Source organism: Phocoena phocoena, chromosome 10, assembly GCF_963924675.1.
Source record: "Phocoena phocoena chromosome 10, mPhoPho1.1, whole genome shotgun sequence".
Taxonomy (NCBI): Eukaryota; Metazoa; Chordata; class Mammalia; order Artiodactyla; family Phocoenidae; genus Phocoena; species Phocoena phocoena.
The window spans coordinates 81,909,523-81,930,556 of NC_089228.1; the positions used below are offsets into that span (position 1 = coordinate 81,909,523).

The 21,034-nt window shown below is 52.7% G+C and overlaps 2 protein-coding genes across 3 annotated transcripts; both read left to right on the forward strand.

The window, feature by feature from the left end:
* The first annotated feature begins 441 nt into the window (after nucleotides 1-441).
* SLC44A4 (solute carrier family 44 member 4) lies at nucleotides 442-13,879 on the forward strand. 2 transcript variants are annotated; one of them, XM_065884689.1, is made up of 21 exons: nucleotides 442-475; nucleotides 2,072-2,120; nucleotides 2,585-2,658; nucleotides 2,793-2,871; nucleotides 3,821-3,920; nucleotides 4,003-4,128; nucleotides 4,284-4,344; nucleotides 5,885-5,969; nucleotides 6,053-6,136; nucleotides 6,414-6,649; nucleotides 6,739-6,838; nucleotides 7,340-7,432; nucleotides 7,703-7,805; nucleotides 11,676-11,929; nucleotides 12,002-12,096; nucleotides 12,216-12,319; nucleotides 12,431-12,504; nucleotides 12,713-12,783; nucleotides 12,870-12,964; nucleotides 13,080-13,164; nucleotides 13,761-13,879. In XM_065884689.1, the coding sequence occupies exons 1-21, from the start codon at nucleotides 442-444 to the stop codon at nucleotides 13,877-13,879; spliced, it is 2,121 nt and encodes a 706-aa protein (XP_065740761.1). The 2 variants fall into 2 exon arrangements, with proteins under 2 accessions (XP_065740761.1, XP_065740762.1); XM_065884690.1 differs by lacking the exon at nucleotides 4,003-4,128.
* Nucleotides 13,880-14,269: 390 nt separating this feature from the next.
* Nucleotides 14,270-18,242, forward strand: NEU1 (neuraminidase 1). The gene is made up of 6 exons (XM_065885475.1): nucleotides 14,270-14,573; nucleotides 15,012-15,204; nucleotides 15,928-16,190; nucleotides 16,800-16,982; nucleotides 17,172-17,394; nucleotides 17,500-18,242. Exons 1-6 carry the CDS (start codon nucleotides 14,412-14,414, stop codon nucleotides 17,724-17,726), a joined length of 1,251 nt encoding a protein of 416 aa, XP_065741547.1. The 5' UTR covers nucleotides 14,270-14,411; the 3' UTR covers nucleotides 17,727-18,242.
* The last annotated feature ends 2,792 nt before the right edge of the window (nucleotides 18,243-21,034 follow it).

Here is a 21,034-nt window from a genome sequence, read left to right on the forward strand (position 1 = left end):
GAAAGAGGATGAGAAGCAGGCTGGACAGGTGTGGCTGGTGTGGATTACCCTCCAGGGCAGGGGGAGGGTTGTGAGGGGATTACTGTGGGGCAGGGTCTAGTCAAGGGCAAATCTCATCTCCACACTTAATCTTTGGCAGGAGGGTGTAGGCGTGACTGTACTATGATTGAAGTAGTTTGCAAAATTCTGAAGGGTTTTCTTAGAGCGTGGGAGTCCTTCAGGCCATGGTCCATGAGGCCCGAGGAAGCAGCCCTGACCTGACCCACGTACCAGGCTTGCCTTCCAGCTTCCAGCCCTCCAGCACGGAGTCTAGAAGGAGGAACTAGAGTGTGTCGGGGACCACAGGCAGGGGTGGGGCTGTGACGTGAGGGTGGGAGGGCGGGGCTGGTGGCAGGTGAGCTGCCAGGTCTCCCAGGCTCCAATCACTCTGGAGACTGAGCCATGGGGGGAAAACAGGACCAGAACGAGGTCTACGGTGAGGCTGGGGTGGGGGCCCAGGACCCGGTGAGGGAGGGGAGGCCTGCTCCGGGGAACGGTGGCTGGGCCGGCACCAGGGAGAGGAGCAGAGGGGAGTCGTGGTCCCCGAGGGGAGGGCCCAGGGAACAGCTGATGGAAGGAGACAGAGTCGGGGTCCTCGGAGGAGGATGGGGTGCAGGGGCTGGGAGCCATTGCTGAGGAGACTTTGGGGTGTGAAGCTGAAGTCTGTGTGAGGAGGGGCGCTGGAGTCCCTGGGACGAGGGGGTGATGCCACGCCTGGACTCTGGGCACCTCAGGACAGGGCCCCGGGAAGCAGAGCCTGAAGGAGGCAGGGTCAGGGTCCCGAGCAGAGGAAGGGGCTCAGGGGCTGGGAGGAGTGAGCTGGGCTCTGGGCCGCTGTCAGGAGGAACAGCTTGGGGTCCCTGAGAAGGAGGCGGACTTTCAGCCTGGACTCTGGGTCTCTGAGGGGAAAAGGCGCTGGGGATCTGCCTGCCGGGGTCTGTGAGGAGTGGCGGCGGAGGGGGTTCTGCTGGGGGTCCCTGAGAGGAGTAGGGGCTGCAGATCTTGGTGGAGAGAGAGGGCTGGGGACCAGCCCCCCAGGTTCTCTGCTAGGAGGGAGTCTATCTCAGAGTGGGTTAGGAAGAGAGGCAGCACAGGGGCTCCTGTGAAGGGTAAGGCCTGAGGAGAAGGAGCGGGCAGCCTATCTCCAGCATCTCTGTGAGGGGCAAAGGCTGGGGGGCTGCCCCGAGGGGTCCTGAGGACAAGGGCAGGGGGCAGGGTGAAGGGGTCTACAGGGAGGGGGAGCTGGGACCAGCCTCTGGGATCCCTTTGAGCATGAGGGCTAGGGAAGGAAGGAACCCCAGGGGAGGGACCTTCCAGAGGCGAGGCTTGGTCCAAAGGGAGTCAGGGGAGGGAGCAGTGGGGACACCCCACAGACTTCCTGGAACAGCTTTGGGTCAATCATCGACACCGCGTCTGAGAACCACGGAGGGACAAGAGTCCAGAGCACCTGGGAGAATGGACCACACCCCTTTCCACGCTCTGGTTCAGCCCTCTGTCCTCCCTCCTCCCTGCCCACACGGGACGCTGGCTGCCTGGCCTCACCTCCTTCCTGTGTGTACTCAGGGAGGACCAGGAACAGGACGGGCCACAAACTGCCCGGCTCAGGTGTCACCCTGACTGCTCTCCCAGAGAATGGCAGTAGCCTGGGGACTAAGCTCCCTTCCGGGTGGGGGTCTACAGCCCCCCCCCCGCCAGTCCCTGCGGGAATTGATGACTTTGGCTGAGGGCCTTGAGGTGTGACCCATAAATGACCCATAAAAAGCTGCCCTTTCCCCTCCCTCCAAGGCCGCCTGGTTGGAGTTCACAGTGATCAGTGAAGCTGCTGACCAAGCCTTGATCCTACCTTTCCTGTTCTCTACTTTCCCCTCCTGCCAGCCCTGCCCCTGTCTATCTCCCCCCAGACTCCTGAGGGCCAGGTAGGACCCTGGTGCAGGGTAGCTCCTGCTGTGGGGAAGGGTTTGGAGGGACTGGAAATGGGGGGAGAGACCCCTCTCAATGCCTCACTCTCCACACTCCTCCCCATGCCCTTCAGGGAAACCAGCCAAATATGACCCCTCCTTCCAAGGTCCCATCAAGAACAGGTGAGTTCTGGGCGCTGTGCTGCTGGGGTGGGGGGGCGGACGGGGGCGGTGTCTGGGTTTTGCTTCGTATTTGCTGAAATATTGGTAAGAAATTTGTGAGGAAAAAACCTCCTGCCCCAGGAGGGTGGTGGCCCTGGGGAGACTGTTGTGTGTGGAGGGGGCACAAGGGGGCCTCCCGGCTGCTGGTGATGTTCTGTCTTGGCCTGGGAGCTGGCTACACAGGCATGTGTCCTTTGGGAAAATTCATCCAGCTGAGCACTTCTGAACTGTGCCCTTTCCTGTTTTAAACTTCAGAAGAAAGTTTACCCACCCAGAAAAAGGTTTTCTTAAAGAGAATAAAATGAAAGCTACCTATGCCTACTTTCCAGCACCCCCCAACTCTCCAAAGCACGACTCCTCCAGACCATGCTACCCCCCACTCCCCAGCATCCCCTCTCCAAAGGTTTCCCCCATTTCTCTCCAAGGAGCTGCACAGATATCATCTGCTGTGTCCTCTTCTTCCTCTTCATTCTGGGTTACATCGCCGTGGGGCTTGTGGGTGAGTTTCTGGCAGTGCAGAGCTGGGCAGTGGCTGGGGGACATTATTGTCCCAAGGAGGGACCACACCCACAGCCTTTCCCTCTTAAGTCCCTGCCGCACTCTGGTGATTCATCTGTGTGTCTCTGTCTCCAGCCTGGGTGTATGGAGACCCCCAGCAAGTCCTCTACCCCAGGAACTCTACTGGGGCCTATTGCGGGATCGGGGAAAACAAGTGAGTATGAAGGCAAGAAGAGGGGGCAGGAGGGAGATGAGATGGGGGATGGGTAGGGGACCACTCCACTTCAGCCTCCCTGAATCTCACCAGTCCAGGCCACGTAGAACAGCCTCCACTGCTGGCCAGTGGCTTCTGAATCCCCCTAGAATTAGGAGACAGCAAAGAGTCATGGTTAAATGCACGGGTTTTAGGGTTCAGAGATGGTCATTTGAATCCCCAACTGGGCTAAGTAAGTTTTGGTTTGTGACCTCTGGCAAGGTACTCAATATCTCTGAACTTTGATTTCTTCTTCTGAAACACAAGGATGATTCCAGAAGCAAGGCTATCAGTCCCAGCATGCAGGAAACGTTCAGTAAATAATAAAACCACTAACCTTTATATGGCATTCCAGGCAGGCAGTGTACTCTACACACACAAACTCATTTAAACCTTGTGAGGTAGGTGCTATAATTTTACATGCGATGGAACGGAGGCAGTGAGTGGTTAGATGACTTATTCAAGGTCATAAAGCTGGCTCCAGAGTTCAAGCTCTTAACCATTTTGATAGCAGTGGAGATGCTGAATTACTCCGGGCAATCTATCAGGTGTCTCCCATACCTCCCCAGCTGAGCTGAGCTTCCAGAGGCCAGGAACTGGGCCCATTGCACTCTTTTTTTTGGTTTTTTGGTGTTTTTTTACGGTACACGGGCCTCTCACTGTTGTGGCCTCTCCCGTTGCGGAGCGCAGACTCAGCGGCCGTGGCTCACGGGCCCAGCCGCTCCGCGGGATGTGGGATCTGCCCGGACCGGGACACGAACCCGTGTCCCCTGCATCGGCAGGCGGACTCTCAACCACTGCGCCACCAGGGAAGCCGCCCATTGCACTCTTGAGGCACAGCCCTGGCAGTCCCTCTCTTTCCCCAAGGCTTGACCAAGCCCTTATGCATACGCTTCCTCCTCTCCTACAGAGATAAGCCATATCTCCTATACTTCAACATCTTCAGCTGCGTCCTAACCACCAACATCATCACGATCACCCAGAATGGCTTGGCGTGCCCCACACCCCAGGTCAGAGTCTGGGACCTGCCTCTGTCCCCAGATCTCCCCCAGGGTCTGGATACCAGCCCCTCAGCACGCTCTCTGCCCCCAGGTGTGTGTGTCCTCCTGCCCAGAGGTCCCATGGACTGTGGAAACGGACCAGCTCTCACAGTCGGTCGGGCAGGTCTTCTATGCAGCAAATAGGAACTTTTGTCTGCCAGGGGTGCCTGGGGACATGGTGAGCGCTGTTCCCAATGTCATTGCTAAGGAGGGTCCATAACGAGGGAGGGTGGGAGGGGGAGTTGGGTAGATGATCGTGGTGATAGAAAGGGGACTCACTCCTTCATCTTGCTCTGTGTCTGTGTGTCTGTCTGTCCTCCCCCCACCCTCCAGCAAGTGCTCCAAAGCCTGAGACAGGAGCTCTGCCCCAGTTTCCTTCTCCCTTCCGCTCCAGGTGAGAAGCCACATTCCTTCCTCAGACATCATCCAGTCCTAGATTTTTTTCCCTCAAACAAGGGAACCAGGCTCAGAGAGAAGCAAGTCACACAGCTTGTCTGTGACAAAATCGGAATGAGCACCAGGTCTTCGTCTTTTTTCTCTGCTGCATGAACAGCCTACAGTCAGATCACCAGTGCTTGTTATGTACCTGCTGTGTGCCAGGTACTGGGGACAGGTGAAGCGAAGATGAAAACTGCTCCGCTTTTGGACTACATCCTAGGTGGTGAGATCAGAGATGTTCACGAAGCGATTGCATGAGACTGCCACGAGAACATACGTGGGTGAATGTACACACATGCATTTATGTGCAGGCACAGGAAACAGACTGGAAGGATGTTCACCCAGATGTTAAAGTGACTGTGCTGGGTGGTGGGATCACAGATGACTTTTTTTGTTTTTGCTCTTTTTCCCAATTTTTTTTTTTTTTTTTTTTTTTTTGCGGTACGCGGGCCTCTCACTGTTGTGGCCTCTCCCGTTGCGGGGCACAGGCTCCAGATGCACAGGCTCAGCCGGCCATGGCTCACGGGCCCAGCCGCTCCGTGGCACGTGGGATCTTCCCGGACCGGGGCACGAACCCATGTCCCCTGCATCGGCAGGTGGACTCTCAACCACTGCGCCACCAGGGAAGCCCTTAAATGTTATTTTTAATAGAAAAAAAAAATGTAACTATAGCATGGGAAAAGATATCCAGCTCTCAATAGGTACAATAGGAAATGTCTCCAATGAGTGCTCCAGGGTCAGATAGATCTGGATTTAAATTCCAGCACTTTCCAGCTGTGTGGTCTTAGGAAAATGACTCAACCTCTCTGAGCCTTGTTTCCTCATCTTTAGAATGTAAATGCAAAGCAAGCCTGCCTGGCAAAGCTGTTGTGAGGGTCAAGATAAATGGCTCTGTAGGCACATAATAGGTGCCACGGGAGATAGGGGTGGGGCCAGAAGGCTTCCTGGAGGGGGTGAGATGGAGATGGAGCTGAACAGGGCATCATGGATGGGATTTCTGGAGGAGGAAGCGCAAAGGTACAGAGGGGAGGGGAAAGTGGCTGGGCTCAGACGATGGGGCCTTTAAAGCCTGGCCATGAGCGTGGGCACTCTCCAGGGCAAGGCATCTGGAGGTGTCTGGGCAGCAGAGTGACCTAGAGCCCTGGAATGCCAAGGTCCGGGCTGTGCCGTGTCTCCCGGGCACTCTGGCAGGGGCTGGATTGAAGGGTGGCAGGGGTGGGCGTGGAGGTGCTGTAAGAGGCAGGCCAGAGGACAGGAGGGTCTGAACCCAGGCAGTGGCAGGGTGGGGAGGAAGGAGCATTAAGAGACAGTGAAGGAGGCATGGGCTCCTGGGCCAGGAGCTCCCTTTCGGCTGTGGAATCAAGAGCAGCCCTCTGAGTGGGGCAGAGCCCTTCTCAACTCTGTCCCTAAGGGCACGACGGGCTAGGGTGGGGGCCAGAGACTTTCAAGACAAACTCTGGGCCCTCCCACCCAGTCGCCCGGTTCTCTCCCTCCAGCTCTGGGGCGTTGTTTTCCATGGTCCAATAGTACCGTGCCTGAGCTCCCAGGGATCTCCAACACGTCCATCGCCCAGGGCATCAGGTGGGCATTCCCTTGCCCCTACATCTCTGTCCCGCTCCCCCTTCCCACTCACAGCCCCATCTGACTCTGTCTCTCCCCACCAGTGGTCTTCTTGACAGCCTCAACGCCCGTGACATCAGTGTCAAGATCTTTGAAGACTTTGCCCAGTCCTGGTATTGGATTCTTATGTGAGTCACCACATTCCCCTGCTCTCTCGTCCTTCCCTTCCCCCGACTCTGACCCTCTATCCCTTAGCCCACCGTCTGAAACAGAGCCTTTGGGCAGGGGAGGTGGAGCCAGAGCTCAGAATGGATCCCAAGTCCAACAGGATTTATAAGAGAAAGCGTGCGGGGGGGCTCTGATCTGGGGACATTGGGGGTTTGAGGAAAGGTATTTGGGGGCCTCTGAAAGGGGAAAGATATGGGGGATGTGGGGTGACCCTCATCTATGTTTCCCTGCCCGCAGTGCCCTAGGCGTGGCTCTGGTCCTGAGCCTGCTGTTTATTCTGCTTCTGCGCCTGGTGGCCGGGCCCCTGGTGCTTGTGCTGATCATAGGGGTGCTCGGCGTGCTGGCATACGGCATCTATCACTCCTGGGAGGAATACCGCGTACTGCGGGACAAGGGTGCCTCCATCTCCCAGCTGGGCTTCACCACCAACCTCAGCGCCTACAGCAGCGTTCAGGAGACCTGGCTAGCAGCCCGTGAGTGCCCTGCCCACCCATGAACCACCAGCCACCCAAGGGCTGCCCTGGCCATGACCCAGGCCACTCTGCCCCCTGTCCACCCTCAGTGATCGTGCTGGCTGTGCTTGAAGGCATCCTGCTACTGATGCTCATCTTCCTGCGGCAACGGATTCGCATCGCCATCGCCCTCCTGGAGGAAGCCAGCAGGTCAGGGCCTGTGTGGGAAGGAGAAGGGGCAGAGGGCAGGGGGGTGGGCCCAGGATGGGAGTGCTGGAAAGGTGGCAGAGCACTGGAGGAGAAAGGCAGCATAGCACAGTGTTTAACATTGCTGTGTGGCTTAGCCTTTCTGCGCCTCAGTTTAACCGTCTGTAAAATGGGGGTAATAATAGTTCCTACCTTGTAGGGTTGTCATAAGGATTAAGTTAATTAGTGTCTTGTCAAGTGCCTAAAACATGGAACAAGCCCTTACTCACCCTGAAGCCGCCCCTGGTGGCTTCTCTGTGGCTCTAGTTTCCTCTAAAGTCCCCTTGAGCCTGATTTATTCAGTTCAGTTCTTTTAGGGAGCTCCTACTATGTGCCCGGCCTTAGGGGGAAGGAGCAGGCCCTGGAGAGGGCAGAGGTGTGGCCTGTGCCAGGGTCAGCACCGTGAGAGGATGGGTGGGGACTGGGGGGTATCTTCACTGGTGTGCTGCTCTCATCTCCCTGCAGAGCTGTAGGACAGATGATGTCTACCATGTTCTACCCGTTGTTCACCTTTGTCCTGCTGCTCGTCTGCATTGCCTACTGGGGCATGACTGCTCTGTATCCTTTGCCCACATGACTGGGCCCTCCTGGAGCCCTTGGGGGTGGGGGGGCAGGGCAATACTTTTGTAGACAGTATGCCTTAGTGTGATTGGAAGAAGGCACCCCTTCCTCCCAGCAGACACAGCCCTGCCTTGAAAAAGCAAGCACAGGCTGAATTTCAGCCCCTCTGTGCAGTGAACAACCTGCTCAAGCACCTGGAAAGGGGTTGCTGAGGAGGGGAACTGTGGAGGCCCCCGTGTCACCATGCTTTCCTTGACTCCCCTCTGGGTACCTGGCCACATCTGGGCAACCCCAGTACGTGTTCTGGGCGCCCAACGTCAGCTTGTCCGGCTGTGAGAATGTACCAATGAATACATCATGCAACCCCGTGGTGAGGATTTGGGGTGGATGTGGAGGGGCACCAGTAGGGCTGAGGGGACCTTAGAGAGCAACTGGTTCAAATCCCTCATCGTGCAGAGGAGACTGAGGACCAGAGATGGCAAGGGGCTCACTCACAGGTCACACAGCAGGCCCCTAGCAGAGCCAGAAAGGGAGTCTGTCTGCAGACTCCAGATCTCCCGCTGAGCCACCCATTGTGCTGCAAGAGGATGCGTGCTGTGCCCGAGGGCTGGACTATGCCCTGGGGCAGGTGGATCTCAGAACTTCTCCATCCCTCCCCAGGACATTTCTCCGCCTAGAGAACCATGAACCACTTCACCCTTTCAGTCTCAGTCTGCTCACCTGTAAAATGGAGATAATCTTAATATCTGTGCCTCAGCGTGGCCCTGGCCATGGCCCTGGCCGTGGCCGAGAAAATTAAAGGACACTGGGCACATGAAAGTATAATGGCTGGCACCTGATAAGAGCTGATAACTGTAGATGGGTTTTGTTTAGGTTATCTTTAGTTAGGCTTCCTCAGAACACACTGTTCTAGGCGATAGGCAGGTGGGCTCCCTGGGGGCCTGGGAGAGTAGCTGCTACCCCAAACTCTCCCCTGTGAAGTTCCCAGGGAGTGAGGCTGCACTGCTGGGTATTTACTGTCAAAGCTTTCATGTGGCCACCACATCAGAACTGGGGCCATGGGCTGTGCCCACAGGCGTTAGCCCCACTCTAAAAAAGGAGAGGGAGGTCGTTTACATTTAAGAAGGACCCATTATGTGCCAGGCACTGGCTATACAAAGCCCCAAATGAAGTACTTCTTGCTTTCAACTTGCTTATGACCTAGCGGTGGGGACTGAAGCAAACCCACAATTACATACAAAGTGGAAAGTGGTTATAAATTCTTGTTATAAAATTTCAAACAGAGCAGTCCCTCCCTTAGGAGGCTTGCACAAGCCTCTTAGATGGCCTCATCCACCAGAGGGCAGACAGCAGAAGCAAGAACTACAATCCTGCAGCCTGTGGAAGGAAAACCACATTCACAGAAAGATAGACAGGACGAAAAGGCAGAAGGCTATGTACCAGATGAAGGAACAAGATAAAACCCCAGAAAAACAGCTAACTGAAGTGGAGATAGGCAACCTTCCAGAAAAAGAATTCAGAATAATGATAGTGAAGATGATCCAGGACCTCGGAAAAAGAATGGAGGCAAAGATGGAGAAGATGCAAGAAATGTTTAACAAAGACCTAGAATTAAAGAACAAACACCTAAAAAAAAAAAGAACAAACACCTAGAAGAATTAAAGAACAAACAAACAGAGATGAACAATACAATAACTGAAATGAAAAATACACTAGAAGGAATCAATAGCAGAATAACTGAGGCAGAAGAACGGATGAGTGACCTGGAAGACAGAATGGTGGAATTCACTGCCACAGAACAGAATAAAGAAAAAAGAATGAAAAGAAATGAAGACAGCCTCAGAGACCTCTGGAACAACATTAAATGCAACAACATTCACATTATAGTGGTCCCAGAAGGAGAAGAGAGAGAGAAAGGACCAGAGAAAATATTTGAAGAGATAATAGTCAAAACTTCCCTAACATGGGAAAGGAAATAGCCACCCAAGTCCAGGAAGCCCTCCAAGTCCATCCATGTTGCTGTAAATGGCAACATTTCATTCCTTTTTATGGCTGAGTAGTATTCCGTTGTATTTATGTACCACATCTTCTTTATCCATTCATCTGTTGATGGACACTTAGATTGCTTCCATACCTTAGCAATTGGAAATAATGCTGCTATGAACATTGGGTGCATGTGTCTCTTCCAATTAGTGGTTTTGGGGTTTTTTTTTTCAGGTGTACAGCCAGAAGTGGAATTGCTGGGTCATATGGTAGTTCTATTTTTAGCTTTTTGAGACACTTCTCACACTGCTTTCCACAGTGACTGCGCCAATTTACTTTCCCATCAGCAGTGTACAAGTGTTGCCTCTTCCTCACATCCCTGCCAACATTTGTTGTGTTCTTTTTGATGATGGCCATTCTGACTGGTGTGAGGTGATATCTCCTTGTGGGTTTGATTTGCATTTCCCTGATGATTAGCGATGTTGAGCATCTTTCCATGTGCCTGTTGGCCGTCTGCATTTCCTCTTTAGAAAAATGTCTATTCAGTTCTTCTGTCCATTTTTTAAAATATATATTTATTTATTTGTGGCTGAGTTGGGTCTTTGTTGCTATGCGCAGGCTTTCTCCAGTTGCATCAAGTGGGGGCTACTCTTCGTTGCGGTGCTCAGGCTTCTCATTGCGGCGGCTTCTCTTGTTGCAGAGCACAGGCTCTAGGCACGCAGGCTTCAGTAGTTGTGGCGCACAGGCTTTTGAGCGCAGGCTCGGTAGTTGTGGCGCACGGGCTTAGTTGATCCGCGGCGTGTGGGATCTTCCCAGACCAGGGCTTGAACCCATGTCCCCTGCATTGCCAGGCGGATTCTTAACCACTGCACCACCAGGGAAGCCCCGTTCTGCCCATTTTTAAATCAGGTTGTTTGTGTTTTTCATGTTGAGTTGTATGAGCTGTTTTTACATGTTGGATATTAATCCCGTATTGGTCATATCATTTGCAAATATTTTCTCCCATTCAGTAGGTTGTCTTTTCATTTTTTGATGGTTTCCTTTGCTGTGCAAAAGCTTTTAAGATTAATTAAATCCCATATGTTTATTTCCTCTGCTTTAAGAGACGAATCTGTGTTTTTTACTTTTTATTAGGGAAATTTTCAGAAACACACACAAACATGGAGAATCCCTGTACTCAGATTCCATAACCTTCAGCCTTCTGTTCTTGCTTCATCTATTTCCCTACCCATCCCCCACCCCTTGAAATTTTTAAAAATTATTTATTTATTTGGCTGCACTAGGTCTTAGTTGCAGCACATGGGATCTTCGTTGTCACGTGCAGGATCTTCGTTGCGGCATGCAAGATCTTCAGTTGCAGCATGCAGACTTCTTAGTTGCGGCATGCAGACTCTTAGATGCAGCATGTGAACTCTTAGTTGTGGCATGCATGTGGGATCTAGTTCCTTGACCAAGGATTGAACCTGGGCCCCCTGCACTGGGAGCGTGGAGTCTTAACCACTGGACCACCAGAGAAGTCCCCCGTGCAATTTATTTTTCTTGAGTTTTTGTTTGTTTGTTTGTTTTGGCGGTACGCAGGCCTCTCACTGTTGTAGCCTCTCCCGTTGTGGAGTACAGGCTCCGGACGCGCAGGTTTAGCGGCCATGGCTCATGGGCCCAGCCGCTCCGCGGCATGTGGGATCTTCCCAGACCGGGGCACGAACCCGTGTCCCCTGCACTGGCAGGCGGACTCTCAACCACTGCACCACCAGGGAAGCCCTCGAGTTTTTAAAGGCAAATTCTGAACATTGTGCCATTTCACCTTTAAATATATCAGGATGGATCTCAACAGATAAGGACTTTTTAAAAGCATAACCACTACACCATTATCACACCAAACAAAATTAATGGTTCCTTAGCATCATCTGATACCCAGTCTGTTCAATTTTGCTAGAAAGTGCTTTGGTTGAAGTTGCAGAGGCTGCTCTGGGACGGGACAAGCTGTTCAAGTGCAAAGGAGAGCTAGGCATTTGTCACACTGCCTTCATACCATTAAGGCTTAGTCCACACGGCCTGGGAGCTCTTGTGCCGTCCAGAGACTGGAGACTGAAGGAAACTAATTACACTCACACAATAGGCAAGCTGAACCCTGTCTGAACCCAGAGATGGATCTCCTGGAAGGAATGGGCTTCCCCAGTTCTGGGGAGGCTGTTACCACCCTCTGCTCTGGGAGGGCAGGAGCTGGTTGGGAATGAGCCTCCTCTGCCTGCCTCCCCAGGACCAGCCGGTGAACTCCTCCTGCCCAGGGCTGATGTGCGTCTTCCAGGGCTACTTGTCCACAGGCCTAGTACAGCGTTCTCTCTTCAACTTGCAAATCTACGGGGTCCTGGGGCTGTTCTGGACCATCAACTGGGTGCTAGCCCTGGGCCAGTGTGTCCTGGCTGGGGCCTTTGCCTCCTTCTACTGGGCCTTCCACAAGCCCCAGGACATCCCTACCTTTCCCCTGAGCTCTGCCTTCACGCGCACACTCCGGTAAGCCTGGGGCAGGGGGCTGGGAATCATGAACCCGGGAGTCCTCTGACTACCTCACTAACCCCTGTGCAGTTACCACACTGGGTCGCTAGCCTTTGGAGCCCTCATCTTGACCCTGGTGCAGATAGCCAGGGTCATCCTGGAGTACATTGACAACAAACTGAGAGGTGAGTCGAGGTTGGGGGCTGGGCAAGGCTAGGCTGATCAGCTGGACCCTTGGGCGCTGGAGTGGGGCCAGTGTGCTGCCAGGGGCCAGTGCCCAAACATGAGCCCTCCTTACCCCCAGGAACCCAGAACCCTATGGCCCGCTGTATCATGTGCTGCTTCAAGTGCTGCCTCTGGTGTTTGGAAAAGTTTATCAAGTTCCTGAACCGCAATGCATACATCATGGTGAGCCCACTACATGAGCAACCCCTTGCTCTGGGGGCCCTGGATGCAGGTCTCCTGCCCTGGCCTAGGTACGCTCGCCACAGGTAACCCTGAACTTTCCGCCTCACCCAGATTGCCATCTACGGGAAGAATTTCTGTGTCTCAGCCAAAAACGCCTTCATGCTGCTCATGAGGAACATTGTCAGGTCAGGCTGTCGCCCCCCACCTCCGTGATCTCCCACCCATAAGCATGCTGTGCTCAGAAGGGCCTTGAGCTTGGTTTAATCTCTGCTGCCTCCATCTTGAAATGTGAACAGTTTTTGTTTTGCACCTGTCATGGCAAATTATATAGCCAGTTCTACTCCCACCCCTGCCAGGCCTCTTACCCCCAACCTACCCCAACTCCTTGTACAGGGTGGTCGTCCTGGACAAAGTCACAGACCTGCTACTGTTCTTTGGGAAGCTGCTAGTGGTTGGAGGTGTTGGTAAGGACCAGGGCAGGGAGTTACAGAGGACAGGGGTGCTGGGCAGTTTAAGAGGAGTGATGCTGACCTCCAGATCTCTCTCACAGGGGTCCTGTCCTTCTTTTTTTTCACCGGTCGCATCCAGGGACTGGGTAAAGACATTGAGAGTCCCCAACTCAACTACTACTGGCTGCCCATGATGGTGAGTGACACCCCCCAAACCCCCCAGCTCCACCCTCCACCCCACCCCATCCCCGACGCCCGCTTCACCCTCCAACTCTCCAAAGGAACCCTAAAGGAAACCTTGCATCTTGCAGACCTCCATCCTGGGGGCCTATGTCATCGCCAATGGCTTCTTCAGCGTTTTCGGCATGTGTGTGGACACTCTCTTCCTCTGTTTCTGTGAGTCACACCTCTACCTCCTCTCCTCAACTTAAAGGTACCAGATCATTCAGGCTTTTTTGGAGACTTGGTGCTTCTAGAAACAGCGACCTCGTGAGTTACAGGAGCCAGAGGCTCTTCTAACATCCTCAGGGCAGGTGTTTGGGAAGAAAGGAGGGAGTGAGCTCCCAGGCTCCTGGGCTCTCCCAAGAAGGAACATTCCAGGGGAGAGGCCTCTGGTATCTTCCCCTAGAAAATCTGGGAAAGAAGTTAGCCACAGGACTCTTCCCAGCAGGTGGCTGTAGTGAGTGGGGATTTTCTCACCCTACTGTATGTGTTCATTCAGGGTTTCATACGTACCGGGCTCTGCGCTAAGCAACTGACATGTGTTTTTTCGTTAATCCTTATCACGCTGTGAAATATTTTTGACACCCCCCCCTTTACAGATGAGGAAACGATTACATAACCTACCCAGTAGGTTGCAAAAACTGCCCCCCAAAATCAGCCCGTGGTGGCGCAGCCTGGAAACCAGGGAGCTGTCTCTTAGTCCCTGGTTTTCCCGGGGAGTGGGGTTGGCTCCCAGCGGTGCGTTCTTATGAGTCTATGTCGTGCCATAGTGGAAGACTTGGAGCGGAACGACGGTTCCGTGGACCGGCCCTACTACATGTCCAAGGCCCTTCTGAAGATTCTGGGCAAGAAGAATGAGGTGCCCCCAGGAGACAAGAGGAAGAAGTGAGAGGCGTAGCTCTGATCCAGGACTGCACGCCGCCTGTACAGCCTCACAGCCTCAACCCGCCTTCCAGATCTCGATTTTGTAGTAAAAAGATTTTATTAAAAGACTGATATTTTGTTTTCTCAAAAACTCTGGGACTTTTATTTCCTCCTACATGCTGCTCTTTTTAACCTCGCCTGGCTCTTTAAAATAGATCCCGCCCCTATGACGTAACCCAGGTGCCTCGACCAATCAAAAGGCTCCTGAGGAGCAATGCACGCCCCCTTCTTCACCCCAGCCAATACGCTTCCGGCCGGGGTCACGCGCTCCGGCGCTTCCATGGGGGCCAATTGGAAAGAGGTAGCTCTGAGGCGCTGAAGGGTCACGTGGGGAGTCGTGCCAGGGCCAAAGAGAGTCGCGGAAGCGTGGCGGGCGGGCTGGGATTGGGGCGGGTTTGAGGGTGACATCTGAGCGTTTAAAGGGCCGGGGTCAGTTGACGAATCCAGCCCGCGTCTAGTCCTGGGGGGGCCAGGGTCGCTGCTGCCGCGAGGGAGCGATGACTGCGGAGCGACCCGGCACAGTGCCCCTGGGCAGACCCGGGAGACCGCGAATGCTGGGATCATGGGGAGGCTGTAGGGTTCAGGTGCTTGCCGCGATCTTCCTGCTGCTGTTGTCTTCAGCAGGAGTCGGGGCCCGGGCAAAGGACGACTTCAGTCTGGTGAGTCACCCCTCGCGTAGCCCCATCCCCGACTCACGCAGGCGGTCTGTGCCCAGTTGTACCCCGGGACCTAGGCTGCTGAGCCCCCTCTCCTCCGAGGAACTCTCTGACCCCGCTCACTCCTTTCCCAGTCCCTTTCCCTCTCTGGGCCCTTGTCCTCTTTCCCTCTGAGTCTCCTCTTTCGAGCTCCTTACCCTTTTGAGGTCTCCCTGTCCCTGAGGGCTCCTTGTCCCCTCGTAGTCCCTCCCCCTCTCCGAGCCCCCAGTTTCGCTCCGAACTCTCCTAAGGGTTCCCCTTCCTTGTTCTGGGACCCCTTCTCCCACTCGGGATCCCCATCACCCTGCCTCTCCCAGGGGAACCTAACTCCGAGCCGCTATTCATTCACCCTAAAACCCCAAGTTACGTTTGTTCTGTTGACCCTCCCTCCTCGCTTCGTAGGTTCGTCCGCTTGTGACCATGGAGCAGCTGCTGTGGGTGAGCGGGAAGCAGATCGGCTCTGTGGACACCTTCCGCATCCCGCTCATCACCACCTCTCCTCGGGGCACTCTCCTTGCCTTTGCTGAGGCCAGGAAAATGTCAGCATCGGATAAAGGAGCTAAGTTCATTGCTCTGCGGAGGTCCACGGACCAGGGTATAAAGATGCCTGGGTCACAAGAGGCTGGATGGGTGGGGAGCTTGACCTGCCTTAGGGCCTTGAGGCTGCTGGATCCCTGAAGAGTAGAGGGAACCTAAGGCAGGAAGGTGTCCAGGGCAGTGATCTGGAAATTGGGCTTACCAAGGAGTTGAACATTCATTCAGACATTTACTGAGCACTTACTATATACCTGGCATTGTTCTAGGTTCTGTGAATACAGTTATGAACAAAACAAAGCAAAATTCCTTGCCTTCACAGGGCTTGTATTCTACTGGGGTGGGGGGAGACAGACAATAAACATAATAGATAAGTAAATGTATTTTTTGTATTGGGAGCTGATACGTGCAGTAGAGAAAAATGAAACATGGCAAGAGGCATGGAGAGTGCCAGAATTTGACTGTAATTTTGAGTAGATGACATTTGAGCAGACTCAGAGGAGGTAAGTGAGCCTGGAAGAAGAGCCAGGCAGGTGTAACAAGCTTAGACAGAGTTCACCGCGCCCCCCGCAAGGAGGGGAGTATTTGAGGAATGAGAAGGAGTTTGTGCGGCTGAATGGAGTGAGCAAGGGTAGAATAGATAAGGTCTGAGAAGTAAGGAGGGGCAGGTCTCGTGGGGCCATCATAAGGCCTTGGGTCCCTAGCAGGAGGTGAAAATTGCAGCGAGTGGTGGAAAGGGAACCTCCAGAGTGCTCACCCTGGGTTTCTTCCCTGTTCTCTTTAGGCAGTACATGGTCTCCAACAGCTTTCATTGTGGACGATGGGGAGAGCCCAGATGGGCTGAACTTGGGGGCAGTGGTGAGCGATACAACAACAGGAGTGGTCTTCCTTTTCTACTCCCTCTGTGCTCACAAGGCTGGCTGCCAGGTGGCCTCCACCATGCTGGTGTGGAGCAAGGATGACGGCATTTCCTGGAGTTCTCCTCGGAACCTCTCCTTGGACATAGGCACTGAGATGTTTGCCCCCGGACCGGGCTCTGGCATTCAGGTCTCTGTCCTGAGATGGGTGGAGGGAGGTGCCTCATAGAGAGTCTGCCCCGTTATGGACTCCTTTGCAAAGAGAAGATCCTGTGAAGTCAGATTTTTCTGTCTTAGGTGGCATTCCTTGGAAGAAAGGGACATCCTGGGAGGAACACCCTGCCAAGGGAAGGTGGAATTTTGCCATTGGCTTCCCATCTGGGGGTTGTCAACAGGGCTGCACTGATCCATATGCAGATTAGAAAAAAGTTAGAAAGTCCTGTGCAGATTAGACGAAAGCCCTCCTTTGGGCAGACACAAGCCTGTGCCATGGTCCACAGCTTGGCCTGTGAACACAGGTTGGGTTTAAGCTCCCATCTCCCCCTGTGGCTGGGCCCCCTTGTCCTATGCACAGCCTGTCCAGAGTACACCCTGAATGTCCCGAAGGAGCTTATTCTGCCAAAGAGCTTCTTAATTCAGACGGTGGGTGTTTGTAATGCTTGTGGAACCCTCAGCAAGCAAGGACAGAACGGAAGGGGACAAGGTGTGTCCTCACACTTAGGAGGTGGTTGGTTCCCCTCCCCTGCTTCTGAGCCCCCTCAAGGTCTCCGTCTGTGGCACCCCTGTCCTTTTCCCACAGAAACAGCGGGAGCCTCGGAAGGGCCGGCTCATTGTGTGTGGCCATGGGACGCTGGAGCGGGACGGGGTCTTCTGCCTCCTCAGCGATGACCGCGGCGCCTCCTGGCACTATGGGAGTGGGGTCAGCGGCATCCCCTATGGCCAGCCCAAGCGGGAAAATGATTTCAGCCCTGACGAGTGCCAGGTCAGGAGGAGTCCATAGGCTGTCCCCCACCTGCTCAACCTGCTCTGTCCTCCAGAGCACCGTTTCACTCACGGACCCCGTGCCACTCACTGCCCAGCTCCGTGCCACCCAGCCTTGCTCCCTCAGGGACAGGGCCCTTCACCCCGCACCCACCCTGCGTCTTCCTGAAGCCCTCTTCTCTCCGCTCAGCCCTTTGAGCTCCCCGATGGCTCAGTGGTCATCAATGCCCGGAACCAGAACAACTACCACTGCCACTGCCGGATCATCCTCCGCAGCTATGATGCCTGTGATACTCTGAGGCCCCGTGATGTGACCTTCGACCCTGAGCTCGTGGACCCTGTGGTGGCCGCAGGGGCTGTGGCCACCAACTCCGGCATTGTCTTCTTCTCCAACCCAGCCCATCCAGAGTTCCGTGAGTATCTGCCAGGTGGGGTCGGCGAGGAGCCCCTGTGACCTAGAGAAGGAGGCCTTCTCTAGGGGGAGACCTTCCTTCCCCTGACTCTGCTGCTGTTCCCAGGAGTGAACCTGACCCTGCGCTGGAGCTTCAGCAATGGCACCTCATGGCAGAAGGAGACGGTCCAGCTGTGGCCGGGGCCCAGTGGCTACTCCTCACTGGCAACCCTGGAGGGCAGTGTGGGCGGGGAGGACCAGGCCCCGCAACTCTATGTCCTGTATGAGAAAGGCCGGAAACAGTACATAGAGAGCATCTCCCTGGCCAAAGTCAGCGTCTATGGGACACTCTGAGCTGTACACCTGCCAAGGGGATAGAAGGCCCTGGACTCAGCCTCAGGACCATGGGTCTGTAGAGGGTCTACTGGAGGAGCCTAGAAGACGGTTCCACCTTCCTTTAGAGTCTAGCGTTTTGCAAAATCAGCTTCTCTTTGACAGGGAAATCATTCCTTAGGACTAAAAACCTGGCTTCTCCCACATAGGAAGAGCTGCCCACACGTGGGAACACTTCTCTTCCACATTGCTGGGTCTGCCCTCTCAGGGCAATGATTGGTCCTTTTCTTGGACAGGGCTAGGTGGGCCTGTAGCATTAAATAAATGTGAACTCAGGGAATTGGGGAAGGCTTACCTCTTTGGGGTAAGATACTGGCTTTGGAGAGGGTTGGTGAAAGTTCCAGAAGGGCAGGACATTTGGTTTCAAGGTAAGGAACGAGGTGCACCACCCACTTTGACTATGTATGAATCAAAATGTTTATAACTTAACGTTCTTAATGAAGGAGAATGAATATTTGCAGAGTCTCTGTGGTTCTGTCAGTGCACATCTTCATGTCTGTTTTCCTCGTGCACACTTGTGGGACTGGGAGTGAGTTTTGGGGAGGAAGCTGGTGTGCTTATTGCCTGTGAAAATCTGTGACTTTGGCAAATCAAATCCTCCTTTCTTTTTCGCATTCCTTCTTATCACAGAAATGCAACTTGCTCTTAACAAGTGTAATGAGGGGAAGGAGGAGGAGCCTCATAAGATAATTAAAAACTGGCTGTTTTGTATTTCTAAGGTGGGGTGAGATACTGTCCTCCATGAAACAGGGAGCAGGTGTGTAAAATGCAGATGAGAAGCCTCTCCCAGGCCAGCCTGGCAGAGAAATAAGCACTGTGGCAATTATGTGAGACAACAACATCTCATCCTAAAGGAGATGCTGTGAAAAGAAAGAACAGCTGAGTGGGACAGCCACAGCTTTTCTCCATATGGAAAGAAAATGCAATGCCTGGATGAGACGGTAGGAATGTTCAAGACATTCTTTTCTTTTTAAAAAAATATTTATTTGTTTGCTTGCTTATTTATTTATTTATTTGGCCGCGCCAGGTCTTAATTCCAGTTCCGGCATGCAGGATCTTCGTTGTTGGTGTGGGATCTTCGTTGCAGCACCTGGGCTCCTTAGTTGTGGCATGCAAACTCTTAGTTGCGGCATGCATGTGGGACCTAGTTCCCTGACCAGGGATCAAACCCGGGCCCCCTGCATTGGGAGCGCAGAGTCTTATCCACTGTGCCACAAGGGAAGTCCCTGCACATTGCATTTTGATGTTTCTTAAATCTCAGTCTTCAGTAGTTACGCCTCCTATCCTCTCTTCTTTCTCTTTTTTTTTTCTTTTTGATACCGTCTACACAGAAATATGTTCATTTGTCCTGTAGAACGTTCCACTCTCTGGATTCATCTGTTTCTTCCTCAGAGTGTCATTTAACTTTTTTCCTCCATCCCTTGTATTTCCAGTTATCAAACCTGAAGGTTTAATTAGATTCATATTCCACTGGGTGAGGGAGGCGGGGGACAAGATTCCTTCCCAGAGCTCTGTGTTTCCTATTGTGCTCCCTCAGGAAGCAAGTGCTGCCCCCTTGTCCCTCTCTGAGTGAAGCTGAATTGAGTGATGGGTTCAGATGGCCATAGCCTGACCCCTCCTTTGTAAGGTTTCCCCATCAACCTTCCAACTGACAGTTTCATCCACAGATGACTTTTGCCTGAATCACTTATTTCATGAGGGGTTGTGAAATGTTGGTTTTTGAATTCTATTATTTTGTCCTCATTTATTAGCTGGAATTCTTTAGTAAAAAGGAACTGTCCCTCCTCAAGGCTGTTGGGTTACCCTGAAGCATGATTTGTATGGGAAAGTCAGGATAAATGCTTCATTTCTCCCCTTAACTTGCCAGGTCTCAGAGTAACCTGATGTAATATTTTACCTTGGCCAGTAAACCACATTGTTGCCACACAGGACACACAAACAGAGGCAGAATCTATGGGAGACGAACACAGGCAGCATGGCCGGGGAGGGCGGGCTCTGCTCTTCTAACACAGGTGGACGAATAGATATGACGCAGGAAGTGCGGTGGGGGGGTGGCATCTGCAGCAACTGGGACATCTGCTATCCACTGCCACTAAAAATGCACATCTGAGAAAGTCTTGCTAACAACTTTATCAGAAATAATGGAGGAGATAGAGGAAATGATACCGTGAATGTCTGCCACATGAGCTACTGCCTTGTGAAGTAGACATGGCAGGGGGCTTGTAAGGAAGTAATCATGTTCCTTCTTCATAGCCAAGAACCCTCAGCTAAGAGAGAGGCTCCTCAAGGAAGGATCTCCCCCCCTGGAGGGGGCGGAGTGGAGTCATTATAAACCAGAGTCCTGGCCCTACCCCAAACCTGCCTGTAGGTTCAGTGTCTCTAGAATCAGTCCAGGACCTTGCTTTTTTTTTTTTTTTAAATATATTTTATTGAAGTGTAGTTGATTTACAATGTTGTTAATTTCTGCTGTACAGCAAAGTGATTCAGTTATACGTTTGTATATTCTTTTTCATATTCCTTTCCATTATGGTTTATCCCAGGATACTGAATATAGTTCCTTATGCTATACAGTAGGACCTTGTTTATCCATCCTATATGTAATAGTTTGCATCTGCTAATCCCAAACTCCCAATCCATCCCTTCTCCGCCTCCACTCCCCGTTGGCAACCGCAAGTCTGTTCTCTGTGTCTGGGAGTCTTTTTCTGTTTTGTGGATAAGTTCATTTGTGTCATATTTTAGATTCCACATATAATTCCTCTAATAATTGGTGATGTCGAGCATCTTTTCATGTCCCTGTTGGCCATCTGTACATCTTCTTTGGAGAAATATCTATGTAGGTTTTCAGCCCATTTTTCAATTGGGCTGTTTTTGTTTTGTTTATTTTGTTGTTATTGAGATACATGAGCTGTTTGTATATTTTGGAAATTATGCTTTTGTCGGTCACATCATTTGCAAATATTTTCTCCCAGTTCGTAGGTTGTCTTTTCATTTTGTTTATGGTTTCCTTTGCTGTACGAAAGCTTGTAGTTTGATTAGGTCCCATTTGTTTATTTTTGCTTTTATTTCTATTGCCTTGGGAGACTGACCTAAGAAAACATGGGTATGATTCATGTCAGAGAATGTTTTGCGTATGTTTTCTTGCAGGAGTTTTATGGTGTCATGTCTTATATTTAAGTCTTTAAGCCATTTTGAGTTTATTTTTCTCTATGTTGTGAGGGTGTGTTCTAACTTCATTGATTTACATGCGGCTGTCCAGCTTTCCAAACACC